This window comes from Podarcis cretensis (assembly GCF_951804945.1).
Source record: "Podarcis cretensis genome assembly, chromosome: 7".
NCBI lineage: Eukaryota > Metazoa > Chordata > Lepidosauria > Squamata > Lacertidae > Podarcis > Podarcis cretensis.
Window position 1 is genome coordinate 14,832,048 of NC_137176.1, and position 25,671 is coordinate 14,857,718.

At 45.7% G+C, this 25,671-nt stretch overlaps 1 protein-coding gene across 1 annotated transcript in view; it reads right to left on the bottom strand.

Annotated features, from left to right (window-relative positions):
- DNAH5 (dynein axonemal heavy chain 5) overlaps positions 1 to 25,671 on the bottom strand; it is a 185,075-nt gene that overhangs the window by 146,603 nt on the left and 12,801 nt on the right. The window contains exons 2-13 of the mRNA XM_079985129.1: positions 17,610 to 17,744; positions 15,264 to 15,348; positions 14,317 to 14,474; positions 13,870 to 14,091; positions 11,738 to 11,875; positions 9,583 to 9,759; positions 7,932 to 8,045; positions 6,967 to 7,074; positions 5,894 to 6,016; positions 4,795 to 5,010; positions 1,881 to 1,988; positions 1,195 to 1,280 (exon numbers count right to left, since the gene is read on the bottom strand). Of these exons, the coding sequence (XP_079841255.1) occupies positions 1,195 to 1,280; positions 1,881 to 1,988; positions 4,795 to 5,010; positions 5,894 to 6,016; positions 6,967 to 7,074; positions 7,932 to 8,045; positions 9,583 to 9,759; positions 11,738 to 11,875; positions 13,870 to 14,091; positions 14,317 to 14,474; positions 15,264 to 15,348; positions 17,610 to 17,744 (1,670 nt within the window). The remainder of the gene's footprint in view (positions 1 to 1,194; positions 1,281 to 1,880; positions 1,989 to 4,794; positions 5,011 to 5,893; positions 6,017 to 6,966; positions 7,075 to 7,931; positions 8,046 to 9,582; positions 9,760 to 11,737; positions 11,876 to 13,869; positions 14,092 to 14,316; positions 14,475 to 15,263; positions 15,349 to 17,609; positions 17,745 to 25,671) is intronic.

Consider the following 25,671-nt stretch of genomic DNA (forward strand, 5'->3'; position numbering starts at 1 on the left):
CTCCTGCCCATCTGCAATGAGTCCACTTAAGGGTAAACTACCAACAGGGGGCACCCTATGACTTACATCACATAGGGGCCCCCAAGGAGTCCCCGTACAGGCTGTGACATGACCCTAGCCCACATCTAGGCTTCAGACAGAATTCACATCCCGAATCCCTTTAACAGAGTACCCTTACTGAGGAGGGGCAGGCGAAGGCTCCATCCAAACAAAGACTTTAAAAAGGCAAAGGACCCCTGACAGTTAAGTCCAGTCACGAACGACTCTGGGGTTGCGGCGCTCATCTCGCTTTACAGGCCAAGGGAGCCAACGTTTGTCCGCAGCCAGTTTATCCGGGTCATGTGGCCCGCATGACTAAGCCGCTTCTGGCACAACGGAACACCAAAACCAGAGCAGCACACGGAAACACTGTTTACCTTCCCACCAGAGCAGTACCTATTTATCTACTTGCACTTTTTGGCATGCTTTTGAACTGCTAGGTTGGCAGGAGCTGGGACCGAGGAACGGGAGGTCACCCCGTCACAGGGATTTGAACCGCCAACCTTAAGATTGGCAAGCCCAAGAGGCTCAGTGGTTTAGACCACAGCACCACCCGCGTCCCCAAGAAAAAGGCTTACCCAATGCCTAACTGCCACTCCAGCCAAAAGCCCACCCTGAAAGCTGATTGGCTGAGGCAGGCTCAAAGGGGGCAGACCCTAACAACGATAACAAGAGGTGGCATCCTTCTGCCCCCTTGGCCAGTATACCGTTGAGACCCGGCTGCCTGGCCACAACGCTGCCTACTGGGAAAGGTGAGCGGACTTCACAAAACAAGTCTTATCAGTGGAAGCCCTACACAAGGACTTTTGCTTGCAATGGGACTTTCCCTCCTCTCCATCCCCATGAACCCCCCAAAATTGACTCCAGGGGGCACAGGAGAACCCTCAGAACAGCTTACAGGGCAAGGAGGGTATCATTCCCTCTGGCAAGCTGAAATGTTTGGGTAGACAGGACATTTGTCCTAGCATGACATTGCATTCCACCTACAGAGCTGGAAGGGACCACAAAGGCCATATAGACTCTAGATGATAAACTCATACACCATGGGAATTCACATTCTTTTATCTGTGAGCAATTAATTCAATAATAAAGGATGAATGGGTTACAGAAGTACTGGTAGTTTCACATTAAATGATTATAAGTAATCATCTTTACCTTTCGAACTTTGTCAGCATACTAAGGGCTCTTTCAGTGTTTGTAATCTTTTCAAAGGTAATATCCATAAATGACTGTAATTGTTGCTGCAGGAGGAAAATATGAGGATGGAAGATGTTTATTAATTATATTCTAAATTAACTATCACAACGAAAGGCCCGCCTCTTTCCGTATGAACCTACCCAGACCCTGAGATCATCTTCTGAGGCCCTCCTTCGTGTGCCCCCTCCTTGAGAGGTCCGGAGGGGGGGCAACACGAGAACGGGGCCTTCTCGGCAGTGGCTCCCCGTCTGTGGAATGCTCTCCCCAGGGACGTTCACCTGGCACCTTCATTACACACCTTTAGGCACCAAGCAAAAACCTTCCTTTTTAACTAGGCCTTTGACTGATTTGATTGACATCCTAGGCCCTTTTAAAATGTGGGGGTTTGGGGGCAGTTATTGGGTTGTTGTTTTTATTTTGATTATGTATTTTGAAGTTTTGTATTTTGATTTTCTTCTGTGAAGAGCTCCAGGTATAGGGCGGTAGAATAATAATAATAATAATAATAATAATAATAATAATAATAATATTATAATAATAATAATAATAATAATAATAATAATAATAATAATAGTTATGTAGGGATGTGTTTATTCTCAGTGACGAGGGTGATCAAGAATAAAATTTGTGAGTATCAAACTTACATGAAGATCATCTGTTTGCTTGCAGAACTCTTCATAGTCTTGATCAAAATCAGTTTTCCTCTGATCTAAAAAATTGTACTGCTTTTTCTTCATGGTGGCAACAATACTCTAAATATAATTGGGAGTGAATATTGTTATAAAGGTGCATTAATCTCATCAGCATAGGACTAAACATTTACTTTTTCTCCCCCAGTGCCCAGCTAAAAATAAATCTTTCACATGGGAGTGAGGGGGACCTACGCAGCTTATATTTACAATAGTGTAGCTGATAATGCTAAAACACAGGCAGCATTCATTAACTAGATAATAAAGTCTTGCACACAAAAAAGGCTCAGCCCAATGAGTTCTCATTTAAAAGCCACATTTCTTTCAAGGAAAATAAATACTCAAACATGCAAAAATGTGCAACACTTCTGTAGAACGCACTCTGGTGCAATTATTTATTTTGACAAAGGATATATAGAAGTAGAAACATAGGAGTTGAAACACAACGTCCCAGTGTTCTCTTTCCTTTCATTCAAAGGCCTCCAGTGAGAAGCAAAAAAGTCATATTCATAACCACAAATCACAGCATTAAAAACCCTGGCGCAAGTTACCTCCCATTGCTCCTGCATTGCCGTGGTCTGTACAAATGAAAGTACAATAAGATGTCTTACTACATTAACAGTCAGCAACTGCAAGGGGGTGAGAGGTCTCTAACGGATTTCTCGACAACCTCGGCAAACTACAATTCCCATGATTCTCGAGCAAAACCTATTACTGTTCAGCTGGTTGAAGACCAATATAAAATGTGCAGCAAGCGAAACACTGGATTTGGGTCTAAAACTCCCTATTTGGGTCTTCTTCTTCCCTTGGGTGGTGAACTATGCAATGCATCATGTTTTACTATGGGAGGAAATGACTGAGAGCCCCTTTATACAAATAATAACCAATTCCCATGTGGAAATCGGCCAGAGCAGTGTTCCACAGCACCCTGAGGTGCTTTGAATGATGGTCAGGGGTGCCGCGGGCAACACCGGCCTCTGCCCCTCTTTCTTCCCTCCCCTCCTCTGATGCCATCTAACCATAGCTGTCAACTTACAGATTTGAAAATAAGGGACCAGCAGCCTCAAAAATAAGGGATCAGCAGCCAAAATAAGGGATTTTCCAAGCACAGGTATGTTCAACTTCTGAGCGCCTCCAAGCCAAAGGCAGAAAGCCCAGCCAGCAGCCAAACGAAGCCTGGCCGGCAGGGAGGGAGGAAGAAGAGCTGCTTCCTTTGAAACCCGGGAAATTTAAGGGACATCATCAATAAGGGACAGTAGCGAGACACGTGCTGGGATAAGGGAGTTTCCCGCCAAATAAGGGACGGTTGACAGCTATGCCTCTCGTGTTTCTGCCTCCCAAAGGCTTCCACAGTGGTTTATTGCAGCGACAGCCCTTGCTACAATGTGCTCCCCAAGTGAATGGTGCCTCTGGGGCTGACCAGAGGGTGTTGGTTGGCAGCCCTCGCTCTTGGGAATGGACAGACAAGTTGGAGGCCGGGCAAGCAGGCTGACCTTTCTTGTGCTTGCTGTGTGCATGGCCTACCTGGCAGCCAGTGCCCGGTGCTGAAGGGGAGCCTTTCCACCACGCAGGCAGGGCAGTGCCCACCGCTGCCTCCCCAATCTTTGGCCAGTCTCTGTCGGGCCGCTAAGGCCCGGGCCCTTCCCGGGCCCTTGTGGGGCAGTGTGTGGGGGCACCTCTCTTTGGGACAGACCAGGGTAGTGGCGGCTGCTGCCCAAAGGACTCCCAAGGAGAGGGGAGAGGAGAGGAGGCCGAGGGAACCCCCACACACAGACAAGGGGAGGGTGTTCAGGAAGGGGCAAGGGGCCACCGGCTCTGCAGGCAAGGGGGGACATAACTGGGCTCCTGAGCTCCACATTGGTGCCTCAGAAAGAATGCAGTTGGTCAAGGGAGCTGTGGACCCAAAAAGGTTGAAAGCCTCTGAACTAGAAGCAAGAGCTCATGCCTAGCATTAGGGAATTAATGCATGGAGAAATTTAGACAGGCTTGGTACCAGCTTTTGGCATACTTAGGGAAGTGTTTGGGTGCAGCGGTCCTGTCATGAGCATGACAGTGGCAGAAAGCTGGAAAATACGGCTCTATGACACAAACGTCCTGGGCTTGGAGGACTCAAAACCCAGCATGATGATCAAGGAGAATCAGGTGGAAGTGAGGCAGGAAAGGCCCTTATCCTAACAGCATGCCCTATCTTAACGCCTTGACAAAATGCGACCTTATCCTAAAATGCATTTTTTCTTAAATTCTGTCCCTTAAGATGTAAACCTGAGGATCTACAGATTTGTAGGTAGGGACAGTGCTTTGGGGAGGGGATGCTGATGACAACAATAATAATAATGTGCCAGTACTCGAATGTTGATGAAAATGCAGTGGGTGCCAGCACAAAATGGCTGCCTTGGGCAGCGATACAAAGAGCTGGCTGTAGTGTAGGAGAGAGCGAGAGAGCGAGAGAGAGATGAGGTTGGGCTCAACTAAAGGTAAAGGTAAAGGGACCCCTGACCGTTAGGTCCAATCGCGGACGACTCTGGGGTTGCGGTGCTCATCTCGCTTTACTGGCTGAGGCAGCCGGCATACAGCTTCTGGGTCATGTGGCCAGCATGACTAAGCCGCCTTCTGTTGAACCAGAGCAGCGAACGGAAATGCCATTTACCTTCCCGCCGGAGCGGTACCTATTTATCTACTTGAACTTTGACGTGCTTTTGAACTGCTAGGTTGGCAGGAGCAGGGACCGAGCAACGGGAACTCACCCCATCATGGGGATTCGAACCGCCGACCTTAAGATCGGCAAGCCCTAGGCTCCGTGGTTTAACCCACAGTGCCACCGCGTCCAACTATAGATGACTAAATCCATTTAGGTTGGCATTCTGCATACCTGGTATTTAGTGGCCATCACTTCTAGTCCTTCCATCTTGGAGTCTTGCAAAACTGAGTAGGTTGTGATGGTATCGAAGATGTGCATAATCTTAAGTAGGCGGCGGTGAAAGGTTTCAAATTTTCCAAAGATATACATCTCACTGAAATCAAACTGGCGCTCGGATGGACTCTGTTCCAGTTTTTGTTTGGTCTTGTGGAAACAGTTCTGGTACTCCTTAAGAACGTGAGCCAGGAAATAAATAAATAGATGGATAAATGGAATTGGGCACCATGACAAAAATGACATGCTTGTTTATGACACACATGATCAGCAGTATACTAGGTTGCTTTGATACACTGACTTTAGGTATTTCTTTGCGTAAGTCAGAGAGGCTCAGAAAAAGATATATCTCTTGATGAAACACTACTACAGTGGTACCTTGCCTTGGATTAAGACCTTAATTCGTTCTGGAGGTCGGTTCTTAACCTGAAACTGTTCTTAACCTGAGGTACCACTTTAGCTAATAGGGCCTCCCACTGTCGCCGCGCCATCGCCGCATGATTTCTGTTCTCATCCTGAAGCAAAGTTCTTAACCCGAGGTACTATTTCTGGGTTAGCAGAGTCTGTAAACTGAAGCGTCTGTAACTCCTCTGGGGCCCCACCCCACATTTTAAACTATTCTTATTCTTATTAGGTTTGTATTCTGCCCTTTATCCAAAGATCCCAACATTAAACGAACATAATTTATGCAGCATAATAATAAAAGCATGATACAGAGTATAATAATAGACAGCATAATAATAAAATAATCCTAATAACAGCCTCCGCCCCCACATTTAACAGGCCAGACTATTTAATGTCCAAAGTCTTGGAGAAAAAGGAATGTGTTCGCCTGGCGCCTAAAGACATGCAATGATGGCACCAAGCAGGTCTCTCTGGGGAGAGCATAATGACTAAGGAATGATTTAAAAATAGTGGGGAAATGTCAGATAGCCTTGAGGACTGCAGTACTTTCTACACCCACTTTAACCCTTCAGCCACACCCACTTTGACATGTAACCCATGCAGGGTCGACCATGGCTCATTGTAACGGTTAGCTACCACGTTATAAGGTTACCTGCTTAAGTCGTATAGCGGCCTGTATTTTTTCCAGAACTACATCTTGTGGCTGATCCCAGATGGTGGCAGTGTTATTATTGGTGATATAAGCTTTGCAGGCAGTTATCATTTGATTTGTAACCTACAGGTAAAACAAGAAGCTTAGTAGTCTCAGTCAGCTTTTTTGTGAAATCAACAACTGTTGTTTCGGCTTGATCCAGGCCGTGCATTTCGCTTAGTGTAAAAAGCTTTCCATCCCCGGCTGCTCAGAAATATAAGGCTCTATCCCCAATCAAAGAAATCTGGAGGGGCTTGAAGTCATAATGATAAGGGAGGAGCCAGCCACTGGATACATCCCTCCCCCTGGTGCTTATTTTTCATGAGCTCCCTTGATGCCTCCCCAGACTACTAGGAAAAAGAACGCACAACAAGAGAAATTTCACATGATAAGCATAGTGTGCAGCCATATCCCAAAAAATACATCTAGCTTCAGTAGGCTACCATGAAATAACATATCAACTTGAAAAATATGTGTAAGAGATTTATCAGTGACTCAACGGATCTCCATCCCAAAACTGAACGGATCCTAATTTTGGCAACTTAGCTTTCTACTTTGCATCTTTTCGCATTATTTCTTCATATGCTATATTTTCTATTGAAAGAAAGCTCATTTATCCAGTCATATGATTAACTATGGCTGTGTTTGCACATAATCCTAAGCCACGGTTGCTTTAACCATAGTTTGTTCAAGAAACCATGAGTAGTTTCACAGAAAAGCAAACAAGCCATAGCTTGTTTCTCAAAGCTTGGTTTCTTTTCCTGATGCTCTTACCTTGTGCATCTGTATGCAAGACTGTTCGGTTCAGATATAATGCCATTGTTAAAACAAGTGAGGTTCAATAACCAAGAGCAAGCCATGGTTTCACATCATGATGTGTCTCCAGAAATCAAACCATGGTTCAGACATTCAAAACACATACACTTTTGCTAAACAAACCATGGTTTAGCATTCTAATTCTTTTAATTGTTCACAATAGTCAAACTTCAGTTCCCAAGAAAAAGGAAATAATTCAGCACAGTCTTTGTACCTACTTTCACAAACAAAGACGTTATCTTCTCCGAGGTGTTATAATAGCGTGAGATACTGTGGATCATTTTGATAGCATGTATGAGTCCTGGAATAGCATCTACCATCGTCACCTGAAATGCCAACATGTCAGTAAGTGCAAATTCTTGTGTGTGTCATTTGGCCAAAGTGATCACTTAATAATATTATTCAACATGGACCAAGAGAGGTATCATTTTTGAAGACACAATGCCACATGCTGTTAAAAATATAAGGTTAATAAGCAAAAAATGTAATGTTTGTCTGCATTGTGTATGAAAAGATTTTGCAAAGAGAAGTTTGCATTAGGCAGTAGGTTAAACACTAGGTAAATTTAACAAGGAGAAACTGGAGATTTTCCATTTCACTGAGTATGATACTGTAACTGATTACTCATTTCTGGAGGTGAAACTTGAGAACTCAGCATCACAGCAGGAGAAAAAGCCAGCAGCTGCAGCAGTAGGAACTTAGCTTGTTGAACAAGCAATAATAATAATAATAATAATTTATTTATACCCCGCCCATCTCGCTGGGCTTCCCCAGCCACTCAGGGCGGCTTCCAAAAAAAATATTAAAATACTGTAATACATCAAACAAGTTACTTAGGTTCTCTCTCTGGGAGCAGAGAGAGGCAATTATTGAACTGAATTAAGCACTTAAATAAGACTGGGATCCATTATTAGTATGTTTAAGAGCAATGTTTTACTTTGCATTTTGTAAAGCTTATTTGTAACTATTGTAAGACTGTTTTCAGTAAAGCTTTGAAACCCATTCTTGTGGACAACAAATTCATTTTTCTACTCTGCACAAGGTCTAGATCAGGGATTTAGTTAGCAGTGACTCTATTTGCAAACAGTTTAATTAAATGTTAGGATTCACTATCATTCGCTTGTGGCCTGGAAACTCCTTTGCTATATCTTTATAACACTGATTTGTTTTTTAAAAAACTTACAGGGTCACTGTTGTATAGAGGGTCACAACATTTCTCAAGCGTATACAGATACTTCACATTATCTTTTGCTTCATTTGCTGCATCTGTGATCCGAGTGTCCAGCTCTCGCCAACTCTTTGAAAATTAAAATGCAAAAAATATACTTTACTTTTTTAAAAAAAAAACACCACTTTTTTTTTTTAAGGGAGAACTTCTGAAATGCTTTTACCCTCAACAAATAATGAACAGAAATCTCAGGTCAAAGAACCACAATAGCTCACCCTGTGAAAGCAATAAGAAGCTGATTCAGACCAGCCTCCCTCAATTTAATTCTTTTCACATCTTTTGAACTACAATCCCTATCATCTGCAACTATTGGCCATGCAAGCTGAGACTGATAGGACTTGTAGTCCAATCCATGCGGATGGAACCAGGTTCAGGAAGGCTGATCTTATCAACATATATTTACCCCTTACCTATGCGCTAGGAAATTGCTGCAGGTCAATTAGGTATAATTAGGGGTGTAATTTATTAGGGGTATAATAAGGCCGAGGATAAGGGACATGGGTGGTGCTGTGGGTTAAACCACAGAGCCTAGGGCTTGCCGATCAGAAGGTCAGCGGTTTGAATCCCTGCGACGGGGTGAGCTCCCATTGCTCAGTCCCTCCTCCTGCCAACCTAGCAGTTTGAAAGCACGTCAAAGTTCAAGTAGATAAATAGGTACCACTCTGGCGGGAAGGTAAACAGTGTTTCCGTGTGCTGCTCTGGTTTGCCAGAAGCGGCTTAGTCATGCTGGCCACATGACCCAGAAGTTGTACACCAGTTCCCTCAGCCAATAAAGTGAGTTGAGCGCTGCAACCCCAGAGTCGTCAGCGACTGGACCTAATGGTCAGGGGTCCCTTTACCTTTACCTTTAAGGCCAAGGATATATCATTCATTTTATTGTATCAAAGTATATATCAAGCATAAGGAACATTTAAGAAGCAAGTTAAAGCCTTTGTTTTCAACAGGCATAATTTCCTGTGCTAATCTTCATGAATTGTACAGCAGTTTTATATACAGTGGTACCTCAGGTTACAGACGCTTCAGGTTACAGACTCTGCTAACCCAGAAATAGTACCTTGGGTTAAGAACTTTGCTTCAGGATGAGAACAGAAATCATGCGGCAGCAGCAGGAGGCTAAAGTGGTACCTCAGGTTAAGAACAGTTTCAGGTTAAGAACGGACCTCCGGAACAAATTAAGTACTTAACCCGAGGTACCACTGTATATTTGTAGTAGTGCAATTGTTCTGTTACTGGAATGTTGTACATTATACTATCAGCTCTTTTACATTTTATAAGCTGAGCTGAAAGGCTCTCCCTGTGTGTTACTATATATACGTGTTATTTTTTTATTGTTCTAGTCCTGAAATGTACATTTTATTACGAGCTGCCCTATGGGCTAACCCCAATTGAAAGGCTCAGTGCGTGTTGCTATATACAAGTATTAATTTTATAGTATTTTATTGTTCTGTTTATGGAACATGGCACATTTTATTATAAGCTGCTTGTGAGCTTATTGGGTGGAAAGTCTCACTGTGTGTGTGTGTTTGGAAACAAGTATCACCTTTAAAGAAAAAGGAACGGGGTTCTAAATCTTATGAACACACCAGCAATTAACCAGCAGACTTACCTTCAGAAGTTTCGATTTAGCAGCCGTAAGCACTCCGAGCACTGCCTTCACATCTGAGGTCTTCAGCTGGTCCACCAGGTAATTAAACTTGGACAGACGTTTCTTCCAGTGATCCAGCTCTGCGCGTGGCCCCAGATCATCTGCTTCCTTCCGCAGCTGGCTATTTTCCGCAATGACCTACAAAGTCACACAGGGGGTTATTACCAGGCGAATATGGGAAAGCTAATTGCTCTCAGTGGACTGTGTGCAACCTGCTGGGCTTTCAGTGTTAACATCTTGAATCTGGTTGGATGCTGAGTCTTAATGCTAAGCAAGCTAGCAAGAAATTGACGGTTTACTTGAGAAATGCACTTTTCTCCTAATGAATTTCCATTAAAACTTCTGTCAGAAAGATATAAGCAGTCAGCAGTCAGCAAGGCCCTTAGTATCAATAATGATGAATTATAGGTTTGGTTTTTTAACAATAATCATCACAATGTATAGTAAATTATTCAAACCTGGAATGCTGTGCCCAATTCTGGATACCACAATTTAAGAAGGATGTTGAAAAGCTGGAATGTGTGCAGAGGAGAGCAACCAAGATGAAAAAAGGTCTGGAAACCAAGCCTTAGGAGGAACAGTTGAAGGAACTGGGTATGTTTAGCCTGGAAAACAGGAGACTAAGAGGAGCTATGATAGCCCTCCTCAAATATCTTAAAGGGCTGTCACATGGAAGATGGGGCAAGCTTGCTTTCTCGTGCTCTGGAAGGTAGGACTCAAACCAATGGCTTCAAGTTACAAGAAAGGAGATTCTGACTCAACAAGAAGAACTGTCCGACAGAGACTCTCCTCCCTGGAAGAGAGGGGAGTGGTTGTGGGCGGGAGCCCGAGCTCCGCCCCTAGCAGGGGGCATTAGCCCCCTGCCTCCCACTCACCTGGCTGGCGCCCACGCCCATCGACAGGCACCCAGCTAGGTGCCTCCGAGGGGGCGTGTACAGCAGCCTAAATGCTGCGGCGCCAGCCCCTCCTCGGCCTCACTCTTCGTCGTCCCGTCACGAGTCACCCACCCTCCACTCCCTTTGAGCTCAGGGTTTTAGTTTTTCTTGGCCCTGCTATGGACCTTAGGTTGGTCACCCTGGTTGTCCGGGGGGCCTGGTAGGAATTTTTCCATTTGGCATTAGGCTTTTTGGTTTTTTCGCCTACCTCGTAGCAATCGTCACAACTTTCGTGGTATTGGTGGGTAGGTTAGGCATTGGAATAATGTGTTGTGGTGTGTCGAAGGGCTAGGTGTGGCCATCGCCTATGCCTTCAATTTTGGGGTATTCCGTTAAAGGAATCTGGCGGTCGTGTATTCTGTCCGATGCCTGCTTGGTGGGAGGCCATGGCACGACCCTCGGTGACATCAGGGGAGAGCCTATAGTGGGATTAGCATCAACAGGCTCCACCTACTGGTGAATAAACCCCCCTTGTTTTAGACTCACCCCTCTCTGAGGGGGTGGAGTCAGCTGACGTAATCCAATGCCTAAGACAATACCTTTTCACTTGCTGTAATCAATAAAGTTGTGGCCTTTTCTTGCCCATTAACCTTATATCACGTGTCCTTGTGTATTCATTCCACATTGCAAGGGTCAGGTCCTCGAACCACAACAAGAGCTTTTTGACAATGGAACAGTCTCCCCTGGAAAGTTATGGAGTCTCCTTCCTTAGAGGTTTTTAGTAGATGTTGGTTGGCCATCTGTTGTGGATGCTTTAGCTGAGATTCCTACATTAAGTATATCTGAAGGAGCGTCTCCACTCCCATCATTCTACCCAGACACTGAGGTCCAATGCCAAGGGCCTTCTGACGGTTCCCTCGCTGTGAGAAACCAAGTTACAGGGAACCAGGCAGAGGGCCTTCTCAGTAGTGGCACCCGCCCTGTGGAACGCCCTCCCACCAGATGTCAAAGAGAAGAACAACTACCAGACTTTTAGAAGACATCTGAAGGCAGCCCTGTTTAGGGAAACTTTTAATGTTTAATGCATTACTGTATTTTAATATTTTGTTGGAAGCCGCCCAGAGTGGCTGGGTATAAATCATAAATAATTATTATTATTATTATTATTATTATTATTATTGACCCTTGGGGTCTCTTCCAATTTTACAGTTGTAGGATTCTACGATTCATCGAAACATCACCTGTTCAATTTGCTTAATCCACACTTTCATGCAGGCCTCTATCCGTTCCAGAGTCTCCGTACTATTTGATGCCACCAGGTAGTCTGCAGGTCCCTTGAGCGTTTTCAGATCATAGGTTTCACACTTCTTCAGATTCACCTAAGCAATATTTTAACCAGTTATTGTTCCATGTATACGTTCAGTAACCCATTCACCCAAGGAATTGTGGCTGTGCACAGACTCACCCCAAGGCTATTGTCTCTGCAAAACGTAAGACCCAGTCACTTTGAACTTCACACTGCCCTGCTCTAGACTTCAGCTGAATAAGGTGAGGTAAAGGTAAAGCACCCCTGGACGGTTAAGTCCAGTCAAAGATGACAATGGGATGTGGCGCTCATCTCTCTTTCAGGCCAAGGGAGTCAGCGTTTGTCCACAGACAGCTTTCTGGTTCATGTGGCCAGCATGACTAAACCGCTTCTGGCACAATGGAATACCATGACGGAAGCCAGAGCGCACCAAAACACCATGTACCTTCCTGCCACAGTGGTACCTATTTATCTACTTGTGCTGATGTGCTAGCTTGGCAGGAGCTGGGACAGAGCAACAGGAGCTCACCCCGTCACGGCGAGTCGAACCGCCGACCTTCAGATCGGCAAGCCCAAGAGGCTCAGTGGTTTAGAACACAGAGTCACCCGCTGATTAAACTGCATTAGCAGCATACCTCTGCTGCAGAATAACAATGGGCCGTTGCCCACCTGACCTGCTTATGAGCTTCCCTGAGGCATCTGGCTGGCCACTGCAGAAACAGGATGCTGGACCAGACAGGCCTTTAGTCTGATGCCACAGGGCTGTTCTGACATTCTTAGCATATAATTTTCAAATGATGCTCCCAGTAAATGCTGGCAATGGACACTCAAGAAACCTTGGGAGCTTGTCCATTACTTAATTCAAAGAGTACAGTACCATTGGTGCATACTTCACAACTATGTCCTGTTTTAATAATAATAATAAATAATTTTGTTATTTATATCCCGCCCTCCCCAGCCGAGGCCGGGCTCAGGACGGCTAACAACAATAAAATAATACAACATTCTAAAATCATTTCATTAAAAAATTACTTCAAATCTAATTGATGGCAACCATTGGGCTAGAGTTCTGTGAAGATTGCCAAAGGAGGGAGTCAGGCTGTGCCCTGGCCAAAGGCTTAGTGGAACAGCTTTGTCTTGCAGGCCCTGCGGAAAGATGTCAAGTCAAGTCCCACAGGGCCCTAATCTCTTGTGGCGGAGCATTCCACCAGATCGGAGCCATAGCTGAAAAAGCCCTGGCTCTGGTTGAGGCCAGCCTAACCTCTCTGTGGCCTGGGACCTCCAAGATGTTTTTGTTTGAAGATCGTAAGTTCCTCTGTGGGACATACCAGGAGAGGAGGTCCCGTAGGTACAAGGGTCCTAGGCCATATAGGGCTTTAAAGGTTAAAACCAGCACCTTAAACCTGATCCTGTACTCCAATGGGAGCCAGTGCAGCTGGTATAGCACCGGGTGAATGTGATCTCGCAGCGAGGACCCCGTAAGGAGTCTCGCTGCGGCATTCTGCACCCGCTGGAGTTTCTGGGTCAGTCTCAAGGGCAGCCCCACGTAGAGCGAGTTACAATAATCCAGTCTGGAGGTGACCATCGCATGGATCACAGTGGCTAGGTCAGGGCGAGAGAGGTAAGGAGCCAACTGCTTAGCTTGGTGGAGATGAAAAAATGCCGCCTTTGTTATAGCTGCAGTCTGTGCCTCCATGGAGAGGGAGGTGTCAAAGATTACACCCAAACTCTTAACGGACGGTGCTGGCACTAACTGCGCCCCCGCAAGAGATGGGAGTTGCCCCCTCAATCCCATATCGTCCCGTCCCAGCCAGAGGACCTCTGTCTTTGAAGGATTTAACTTCAACTGGCTCCCACATAACCATTCAGCTACAGCTTCCAAACATCTGATCAGTGTGTCTGGGGCCGAGTCAGGATGGCCATCCATCAACAGATAGAGTTGGGTGTCATCAGCATACTGATGGCAGCCCAGCCCAAAACTCCGGACAAGCTGGGCGAGGGGGCGCATAAACACCTATGCACCTTGCTCACCTAATATTCTTCTAATACAAAAGCAAGAAAGTCTACCTTCTCCATCAGGCTCTGCTGAGCCCCCGAAAGGACACTAACAAATCCCTCTAGAGAAGCAATGAAGTCCTGCTTGATGTTAGCCCCTTTCTGTGGTCCACTCGACTCTCCCCAGCCGTAGTTCATTGTCTTCAGAGCTGGGATGAAGATATCAGACAGCAACTGCTGTACACTGTTCAGTAAACCCCCGTGAGCCGTATCCATCATGTTGAAAGCCACTTCCTGCCAACAAAATAACACATCACATTGTTAGCTTGGGGCTTATTATACTACTGAAAAGAACACTGAGGACTAGAGCCTTGAATGAGGAGATCAAGCATGCAATCCCAGTCTGTTTTGCTAGATAAATGGCAAAGTGCAAATCAGACTCAAGATGGACACAGGGCAGTTCCCCTACATGCAATCATAAGTGCTCATGAATGCGACTAAAAAGCGGCACATACTCACTCGATTAATATTTTCCACAGTGATTGGTTTGGATGGGTTAGTTCTGATGAAGAAAACGCATATGCCAGTTAAGGCGACATCCTTGCCTTCCGTCACAAATAATTTAGGCCCTTTGCTCTTAGCCGAGTGAGGGATAGCTGCCGTAGAGCCTCCATGTCCTGGAACATTTCGGAGGGGGGGGGGGACGGACAGTATCAGTGCAGCCAACTGAACACTATGCTCTGGTTATCTCCTGCTTGGACTACGGCAATGCGCTGTACATGAGGCTACCTTTGAAGGTGACCCAGAAACAACAACTAATCCAGAATGCAGCAGCTAGACTGGTGCCTGGGAGTGGTCACCAAGACCATATAAGACTGGTCCTGAAAAACCTACACTGGCTCCCAGTACGTTTCCGAGCACAATTCACAGTCTTGGTGCTGATCTTTAAAGCCCTAAACGGCCTCGGTCCAGTATACCTGAAGGAGCATCTCCACCTCCATCATTCTGCCTGGACACTGAGGTCCAGCACCGAGGGCCTTCTGGCGGTTCCCTCGCTGCAAGAAGCCAAGTTGCAGGGAACCAGGCAGAAGGCTTTCTCGGTAGTGGCGCCCGCCCTGTGGAAAACCCTCCCACCAGATGTCAAAGAGAACAGCAACTACCAAACTTTTAGAAGACATCTGAAGGCAGCCCTGTTTAGGGAAGCTTTTAATGTTTAATAGGTTATTGTATTTTAGTGTTTTGTTGGAAGCCGCCCAGAGTTCCATGAAGGAGATGGGGGGGAAGTCTCGAGATTCAGAGCAATCTCTAGATATGGATATGCATTTGGATTGTTGTAAATTTATATTTATATTTGTAAAATCAAATAAAAATGATTTCAAAAAAATAAAATAACCTTTTAAAGAGCACATCCTGTGTGTGTAAAGAGCTGATGGGTTGTATCTTTGACTGCTAAATACTTTCCCTACCTGTTTCCGTTGCTTCCATCTCTTGATAGTAGAACATGACGTGACGAAAGCCACCAGCAATGAAGAATTTATCAATACGCTCTATCTGTTAAAAGTTCACCATTTGTAGTTAACAGTTTAAAGTTAAATGTATATCAGTGCCTTGCTATGAGAAATAGCAAGAGCTAAACATGTCCATGTGCCAGAATATTTGCATACACTTACAAAGAGTATGGAAATCAGGTCTTTCAACAACCTGCACATGCTTTCAACACCTGGGGGGCCTATCTGCTCTTTCCAGGCATGGGTCTGTGCTTAAAAGCTCTGTGCCCAAGTATTGCATTTTATTTTATTTGCACCAGAGCTTTCTCTGCGAAAACCCACTCTTTAGTGCTTCATCGGAGCAAACATCATGTTTCCCACAAATTGCCGTTTCCTCCGATTGAGCTTTAAAGAGCGGGTTTTCACAGGGAAAGCTACGAGGTGAAAAAGAGCAGAGAAAAGGTTAGTGTGGACACAGCCATGGAGCAAGCTGGGGTGGCACACGTGCCCTGAGCACAGGGTTGTGGCCAGCCGCCCATGGGGTGGGGCAAGCCAGGGCAAGATGTTCCGCAGGGCCTCTGAGGAGTCCGCCTGGCTCCTCCCACTCAGCCGCCCTACAGGTGGCAGGCAGACCGTTTGAGGCAGTGGGCCTGCGGGCTCCCAAGCCACCACGTCACTCCCAGGAGAGACGTGTGGCTCGGGCACACTGCAAGCCCTGCAGTGACTGCCGCCCAGCATTTTGTCACCCCCCTCAATGGTGACACCCAGAGCGATTGCCCCCACCGCGCCCCCCTTCCTCCACCCCTGTGTGAACAAGCCCTGATAGTGTAGTTGAGCCTGCTGAAGTTTTAAGCTCATTCCAGGCACAACTAACTGCACACGGGTCAACGTTGCCCGATGGTGTTTGACCAGGAAATAATTGGGGAGGTCTGAGTTGCACTTCCCTGTGCTCCTGTGTGCTCTCATGGGAAGGAATCGTACCACAAGATCTCACAAGGACAAGAAGACCTTAAAACAGTGGTTCTCAACCTGTGGGTCCCCAGATGTTGTTGGACTGCAACTCCCATCATCCCTGAGCTCTGGCCTTGCTAGCTAGGGGTGTTGGGAGTTGTAGTTCAACAACATCTGGGTACCCACAGGTTGAGAAAGGCTGCCTTAAAAAGGTCTTGCCCACAAGGGTTTGGGGCTGTTTTGACACCCAGGCTTCCCACTCACCCTTGGGTAAGGCCCTCACTGAGCTACTCAGGTCACGGGTTGATAGGATGTCAGAGACTGGCTGGATGAGGAAGAACGGTGGGAGCCACCTGCCCAAGATGGTGACTTGGACCCCAGATCATGGTGGTGGAACTCTGAGGAGCAGTCTGGGGTATGCTAGAAGCAGAAGGTTTGAGCAATCAAGGGCGTCAAGAGGAGGGCCTTCCAGGACAGGGTTAGAGGCTGAAAGTCACAGTGTGAGTGGCGACTCAGACAGAGAGCAGTCAGACGTTGCCCTTGCTACACAACACCAGGGCAGCCCCAGTCCTGCTGGCTCTCTTGCCAGACAGGCCCACAGGGAGAGCCCACCGAATTCAACACAGCCTTCGTCTGCTCAGGAGGAATCCAAAATGAGAGGCTAGAGAGGGAAGGGTAGGGTTAGTGGTCAATTTTAGCAATGTCCCAGTTAAATTAATACAAGCCGGAGGACTCTGCTGTGTTATTTCCTGCTAATAAAAAGCTAATTGCCATTTCATGCCTCCAGTTCCTTCCTGCCCTGTGGATGACCTGGGCTCGCTTGACAACCTCTCAACCTCAATTGGCACCTTAGAAATTATGGATTTTTGAGAGTGGTGCAGAAGAGTATTAATCCAAACTCCCCTTAAATATAACAAAGCCACAGCCCCAAGGAGTCTCAGTTGGCCTCAGGTAGCCAAGTGAGCCATCCCTCTTGGAAACGGCTCTGTAGCTTTGTGACATCCTCACACTCACAATGTGATTTGTACCGAGGCATAAACTGCCGTCCTGGAATCCTAAAAGGATGAAGGGTGATCTATAAATATTTTAAATTATGTTCCTGACTCACTAGGATCATCCGTTTCCAGGAAGATGACCCAGAACTGAGCAGGAGGAGAGGAGGAATGCTAAAGCATCAGCAGAAGCAATAAACTGGCGTACAAAACATCTGAAGGGGTTTTCCGAAAACCATTTTGCTCCATTTACAGTGAAGCGAGTGAACATTTGGCCCTCTCCAACTTGCATGTTCTTAAATGCATCCACAATCAACATGGCATTAAATCCGTTCCGCTCCCAGCAGGTTTCTGCCTTCTGAAGCTACATCCATTAGCCTACCTGATTTCCTTCAAGGATTGCATCTTCCACTTCAGCCTTCTCTAAATCCACACAGGAAGCAACAATCGACAGGATATAATCATGCCTGCCATCCAGGTGGGCACGCTTGGCCTCTTTTTCCTCCTTCAGCTTTTGCTGGAAGGACAAAATTTCCATTAGTACCTTAGAGGGAACTTAGCCTTTCTTTCCAGGCCCTGCATTAGAAGCTCAAAAATTCCCGATTGTGCTGGTCCAGGGGGGGAAGGTTACTGTGGGGCGAGTTCCAGGACCTGAGTTGAGGGTCGGCAGACAGTCCTCCTCGGGCGAAGCGGGGTCCACAGAGGGAAGCCGGGCAAGGACAGGAACTCTGGGGGAAACAGGACTGGATGCTGGCCAAAACAGCTCATCAACGACATTGCTCCCGCAACCTGGGACCGGGCTGACTGGCCTTTATCTTCTCTGAGGCCAGGGGCGGTCCCGGCCCCCAGGAGACCCGCCTCTCCTGGCCTTAAGGCAAGCACTCCTCCTGGGAGAAACCAGTTCCCTTCGCCTCTCTGCCCTGAGCCTCTGCAGTTCAGGAGAGGCTGAAGGGTTACTGGGCCCAGGGGGAGACTCACCTGTAGGCACTGAGTCCTCAACCACCTCTGGAGCCAGAGTGGATTCACCTGGTGCCTGCTCCTGAGGATCTGGCACAGGTGCAGGCGCTTCAGAATCAAGGCCCTGCCCCAGTTCAGCCGGCCCTGGAGGCGGGGACTCCTGTGCAGGCTGGGATTCCTCCGGTTCAGCCTCTGAATCGGATTCCCAGGCCATCACACCGATGCTTGAAAAAGCAAAAACTCCATGTGATATTCTTGGGGGAGGGGAAAATCTCACTGTTCACTGGGTAGGGCTGCAGTCATATGTAAGTTCCTTCGGATTCATTCAACGGGAACTTTCCCCCAAGTATAAATGTGTTATGTTATGTACTGAAGTTCTCACCCTGGGCAAGCAGGGGGATACTGTGGATAGTTTTCACTCAGGTCCACATATGTAAATAAAGGATTGAAAGTGACGTTCAGTGATTGGGCAGTTACAGAAAGTGGTTACTGTTGCATTGTAGTGGAGCTCTATATAAGCAGGCTGGCTGAACCCTTCAGTTCTGTTCTTTTCTGTGAATAAACAAGAGCTGTTTGAAGAATCGCTGTGTCGTCTGATATGTTCACCCACAACTTAACACATTATATGAATGGCTGCCTCTGAAGACGGTTCGGAAACTTCAGCTAGTGCAGAATTCAGCAACCAAGACAGTTTGAGCATATTACACCAATCCTGGTCCGACTGCACTGGCTACCAATTAGTTTCCGGGCCCAATTCAAAGTGCTGGTTTTGACCTATAAAGCCTTAAATAGCTTAGGACCGCAAGGACCATCTCTTTCCATATGAACCTACCCAGAACCTGAGATCATCTTCTGAGGCCCTTCTTCATGTGCCTCCTTTTTGAGAGGTCCGGAGGGTGGCAACACGAGAACAGGCCTTTTCTGCAGTGGCCCCCATCTGTGAAATGCTCTCTCCAGGGAGGTTCGCCTGGCGCCTTCATTATATACCTTTAGGTGCCAGGCAAAAACGTTCCTTTTTAACCAGGCCTTTGGTTGATCTATAACCTTTTAAAATGTGGCTTTTTTCTTGGGGGGGGGGGGTTATTGGGTTGTTGTTTTTATTCTGATGTTGTGATCTTTTCTTTGAACCGCCCTGAGACCTCTGAGAATAGGGCGGTATATAAACTCAATTAATCATCATCATCATCATCACATCATGTATAGAATTGGGCTCTGAAGCTGTCAAGGGAGTTAGGAATGCAGATGGACTCCAAATCCCCAGTGGTGGAGGAAGGGGGGTGGTCTGCCCCGGGTTTCATCCCTGAGGGGGGTGACCATTGCCGTGCCGCCCCCCCCCCCGGGACACTCACTACAGGCAACACCCCCCTGGGATGCTTGACGCTCACCATGGGCGGCAGCCCCCTGGGACGCTCGACGTGGGCGGCACCCCCTACGGCAGCTAGCCCCGCCCCCATGGTGGTTAGTCACGCCCCTGCAGGAGGATAGCCCCACCACCAGGTGCACAGCATGTGCTTGAGCAGGTGCTTGAGCAGCTAGCTCTGCCTCTGCAAATTTCATCAGCCCCAGCCAGTATGGCCAATGGTCAGAGGTGATGTGAGTTGTAGTCCAACTACCTCATGGTACAATGAATCAGTGTGTCTGGCTGTTAACCAGAAGGTTGGTGGTTCGAGCCCACCCAGGGACAGCTGTGGGCAGGATTTCTGCATTGTAGGGGGTTGGACTCAATGACCCTCTTTCAAACCTACAATTCTATACATCTGGAGGGCCACATAGGCTTTGCCATGTACCCACAGGAAGGGATTGGTTAGGCACTGTTTTCCTGACAGCTGAGCGGACAGAATGATTTCTTCGTTTATTTCCAACGGATTCCAAAATGCCTGCTTCTCAAAATGAGATCTAAGTGGGCTTTCGATTGTCGCCCAAATGAGCCATGCATCATTTGACTTCCTGAAAACGTCCTCGCCATGGGGTTGGAAAACAAAAGCCAATCATTTGATAAAAGCAACCTGAAAGATGGAGAGATCTCATTTCACACGGGCAGCAAATTGCCTTCGACCGTTTGACAATAGCAGCAGCAGCTGCAAGAGCTGCTAAGCAACAGGTTACCCAAGCTGCCACAAACAAAACATTACAGAGGGGGTGTGCCAGTTTCTAGTCTCAGGCTATCGTTTTCGGTCGTGGTCCAAGCTTCAGAAAGCCAATAGGGGTGACGCAGGGGGGTGTCTTTGCATTCAAAAAAACATGAGAAAGGATATCACATTTAAGAACTAACATACTGTTCCCTTCAGTGGCTGGCAGGAATCCTGACAAAGCCGACAATCAGCAACATGTAAACAACAAAATTCTCTGTAGTTTTGGGGTTTACATTTAGTTACCATGGCTAATAGACCTATTTCGCTTATAACAAAAGGAGGGGGGGGCTGCAACTCGCCAATGAAGGTACTGAGACAAAAAGCAATCCATCATGAAATAAATAAGACTGCAATATCAGCTCATGAATCACAAGATACGGTATTATAAGGATTCCAATATACACAGCTCACTCCATCATCTACGTTAAGTATCTGAAAACAAGCCGTCATTCCATATCTAAAGACCTTATAGAAGACGCGGCGGTCTTTACGGTGGGAATTTTTCCCATTCAAAATACATAAATCATCAGAGCCCATAATGGGCGGAAGTTTAATTCATGAGGTAATAATAAAAAATTATGCACTAATAATGATCTGTCACTCTTCTTCAAATGGAAAAAGGATTTAAAAAATAAATAAGAGAAAGAGAAGAAGCTTCACGCAAGAAAACAACCATCTATCTGTTCTCCAAGAACTCTTTACCTCATGTTAAAACAAGAAAGTTCTAAGCAATCCTGTGCTTTCTCTCTGTGTGCAATCGTTTACCATCTTTATTGTTTTGAATCAATAAAATGGTTATTTTGGGGTGTGGAAGGGTATCCTTTTGGATTCTGGATGTAGAAGGGGAGATTTAGGACTAAGAGGCCCAAAAGAGCATCCCTACCTTTTGTGATGCCCATCCCCCACCCCAGCTACTGGTTTTTGAAGAATACAGGAGAAAATCACATGCCTATACTTCCACTTGCAGCTCATCCAGACCTGTGCTTTCCCCCAGGAAAACCCAATCTTTACTGCTGAATTGGAGCAAACACCAACTGGGTTTTCTGCATATTGACATTTGCTCTGATTTAGCGCATATTTTCTTCAATAATTATTTTTATTTGGACCATTTATATACCGCTCGTAGTTAAACAAAACTCTTAAGTGGTTTACAGCATAGGTCTTAAATACCTTAAATAAATAGCAAATACCAAAACAAAAAAGAGAGAATTTCTACGTTCTATAAAACTTAACTAAATAGAGCATCAAAATAAACATTGCCACATAAAAAAATCCATAGTAAAGGACTAAATCCAAGCATCCTCTAAAGATCAGGGAGCAAAATAATTAAAAATGAAAATGAGCTTAAAAGTATAAATTTCACCTTTTTAAAAAAACAGAAACCTGATTCGCAATGAAGCAAAAGAAAATCAACTCATTCTTCCCCACCATCATACGTCAATCAATCTTCCCATTAAATGCTGATTATTGATTATTGATCATTCATTACTCTCCTGTACTTTTCAGCATATTTCCCCCTCACTTTCCTTACTGCAAAGGATTCAGGGAGGGAAGTAGGTTTGTTGCCCAAGAGCACCGAATCCACTTGTATTGTAAAACCAGAATCGGCTGGTATGCAATTCCCAGCCGCAAAACAGCGAGGGTCTCTGGCGCTTACCTTCAAAACTCTGCTGATGCTTTGTTTCCAAAGTTGTCTCTTCCCACTTCTGAACATTTTGCTAGCTAAAGTTCACTAACGGTTAATCGGAAGCCAACATTTGCTTTGTTGCTCCAAGTCCCTTAGTCGAAACTTTTGGGGCACGAGGATCTCTGGCTAAGATTAGGTGCCTTCAAAATTGGTTTAGATTCCGGAATGTGGCCAATGTTCACAGCTAAAACTGATTGTGAACAGAGCCTGGGCCACCCAGAGAAGCCACCAGGAGCTCTAGAACTCAGGAGTTTGAGCTGCTGAGACAAGCCCAACATAGGTGTGGTGTTGTTATGGTAGTGTTGACTTCTGAAACTACACCACCAAATTTGCATATCAATCTTAGCTGTCCCTGTTCCAGTCCTCTCTTTTCTAACCACACGTCATCTTTCATCTTGTTTGCTCTATGGGTCTTGGGTAAACACTTTCCCCTTTCTTTCTTTCTTTCTTTCTTTCTTTCTTTCTTTCTTTCTTTCTTTCTTTCTTTCTTGTGCTCTGTGAGGCAAGACAGGTGAATGGCTGTCAAAAGATGTCAGACATTTCACTGGATTTAATTAATACAGCCACAAACAGAAGCCCAGTCTCTGACTCAGAACTCCATGAGCGTTACTACGATCTCTGGCCATCTTGATCTGCACTGCCCTGAAATCTAATATGGTGAAATGTGGTAGATAGTTGTTTTTAATCAAGGAATAGTTCAGTCTTTCTTTTTTTAGGGGCGTTGCTCAGCCATAGAGTCTCTGCTTTGCCTAAAGAAAGTCCCTTGTTCAATACATGGAATCTCCAGGGAGGGCTATCTCCACTTCGAGCACAATTCAAAGTGTTGGTGCTGACCTTTAAAGCCCTAAATGGCCTCAGCCCAGTATACCTGAAGGAGCATCTCCACCCCCATCATTCTGCCCAGACACTGAGGTCCAGTGCCGAGGGCCTTCTGGCGGTTCCCTCACTGTGAGAAGCCAAGTTACGGAGAACCAGGCAGAGGGCCTTCTCGGTAGTGGCACCCACCCTGTGGAACACCCTCCCACCAGATGTCAAAGAGAACAACAACTACCAGACTTTTAGAAGACATCTGAAGGCAGCCCTGTTTAGAGAAGCTTTTAAGGTTTAATAGATTAATGTATTTTAATATTCTGTTGAAAGCCGCCCAGAGTGGCTGGGGAAACCCAGCCAGATGGGTGGGGTATTAATAATAATAATAATAATAATAATAATAATAATAATAATAATAATTCCTTTTCTCGAGATGGATTCTTCCCTCAGATTCTCGTTTCTCAGTCTGTTGCTTACCTGCATCATCTCATCTCTGGCCAGATGCCTCCCTGACCCGTTAGTTAGTTAGTTAGTTAGTTAGTTAGTCAGTTAGTTAATTTGTATCTCAGGGCGGTTCACAGCATAAAAATACAAAATGCAAATGCAAATATCCCCATGTCCTGGGACTTCAGCCTGCCTCACAAAGCTATTCCCATTCCTAGTGACTGTGTGAAGTTTAAATACCAGCCAAACTGACAACTCTCTATCCTCATGGGAAATGGACATGAAACATTGACAGGTTTGTTCCCTGAGCTGTTGTAAGGTTTATCAATGTTATGTGCCATCAAGCCAGCTTAACTGATCAGTGTCAGAGAAGCGAATGGCCTTGATGCATTTTGGGGGGACGAATTCTACGTTTCCCGTGTTCAGAGACTAGTTTTGCAAACATGGAAAAGATAGAGCCAATAGCCCTTAAGTTTGGATATAAAATTAAATTGGTTCATGCTGTGCAGTGCTGTGATAATATTGTGCCAGGACGAACAGCTCATTGCAGCTAAAACCAGTTTTCGCTTTAAAACACACAGCCAGCAGGATGCCACCTACAAGGCACTTGAAAAGGGGTGAGTTTCTCTTGCCCTGCAAAATGCAGAAAAGCAATACTGCGGTGCCCCCCAGTGGCAAATATATTGTATTATGTAAGCTGCAGTATAAAGAAACAACTCACACACAGTTTAAGAAAATGATTTAATATTCCTTTGTGACATGAAGATTACAGCTTAAGCTTTCCATGAAAGTCAACAAGACTGTGCCAACACAAGAAAAAATCCTTGCGCCCAGATATGTGGTGAAACATTCAGAATTTTTGCGCCTGGGCATATAGAATAGGTAAGTTGAAATAGCAGGCTGGGTGTAAACAACATCATACCATGGTAGTCCTGATCTTTCTCTAGGGACAAGATGAATCAAACTCCCAATTTATGCCCAGTTTAGAATCTCTCCCTCATTATAACTGGGAGAGCAGATGGATTCTTCTTCTTTAAGACTGGAAATCAAGTCACACTCTGTGGTTAATTAATTGATCTAGATATCTAGATTCATCGCACTCTTGTCTCAAGGAGCTCAGAGCTATCTCCCACCCCTCACCCTCACAAAAACTCTGTGAGGTAGGTTAGACCAAGAATTGGTGGCTGGCTCGACGTCACCTAGTAAGCTTTGTGGCTGAGTGTGGGTTCAAACCCAGATGTCCTGGGTCTACTACTATTAATCCTTCCCTGACTTTGACTCCAGTTTATGTTCCTGCTGGTTTTCAGCATCGTCTCTCAACTCCTATATGATTCCGAGCAGAAGAATTGCACTGAGGGCCATTTGCTTGCTGAGTAATAAAAATTGTGGCCTCCTTCTCTCTCTCTAATTGAACTTATATATGTTCAGTTGCAAGGATGCCGTGGGAGATTTCAACAATGGGCAAGATTCAAGGAGGTGAAAAGGATTGTGGACATGCTGAGTGTGGACGTTTGATAACATTTGTGCAGGGTTTAAGAGTACTTATTGATTATTTCTTTAGGGTGGGATTCAGCTAATAAGTCCTGTCAGCAGAAGCCCTGTGCAAGGGCTTAAACATCCAGCCTACCTTCCTTAACTAAAGGCAAATTGAAATTTAATGCCTTGAAAGCCATTCTTCTTTTTCTTCTTTGGCAATCACTCGTAGCCAAGTAAGATTACCTTCCATGAACATGGTCTAAACAGTGAGTCCGTAAGTGACTGTGGAGGCTAATTCTGGATCCAAAACCCTAAAATGTATTTTATATAATTGACTTTTTATCTGTATTTCTATTCTTTATGCATCATATTTTTTTTATTGCTATGGCCAATGGCTGATGCAAATAAAGATTCATTCATTCATTCATTCTGCATCCACACATCCTTCCACAGTGGGGGCATAGGTTTGTGGGCAGGAGTTGATCAAGGTGGTAAAGGTAAAGGGACCCCTGACCATTAGGTCCAGTCGCGGATGACTCTAGGGTTGCGGCGCTCATCTCGCTTTATTAGCTGACGAAGCTGGGGTACAGTTTCCGGGTCATGTGGCCAGCATGACTAAGCCGCTTCTGGCGAACCAGAGCAGCACATGGAAACGCCGTTTACCTTCCCGCCGGAGCGGTACCTATTTATCTACTTGCACTTTGACGTGCTTTCGAACTGCTAGGTTGGCAGGAGCAGGGACTGAGCAATGGGAGCTCACTCCATCTCAGGGATTTGAACTGCCGACCTTCTGATCAGCAACTCTTAGGCTCTGTGGTTTAACGCACAGCGCCACCCGCATCAAGATGAGGGTTTGCCAAATGTGCCTTCCTCTTAACATATTTTTTCCTTTTGTCTTGAGTTTGAGCATCTTCAAAACCCAGGAAACCTTTGGTAAA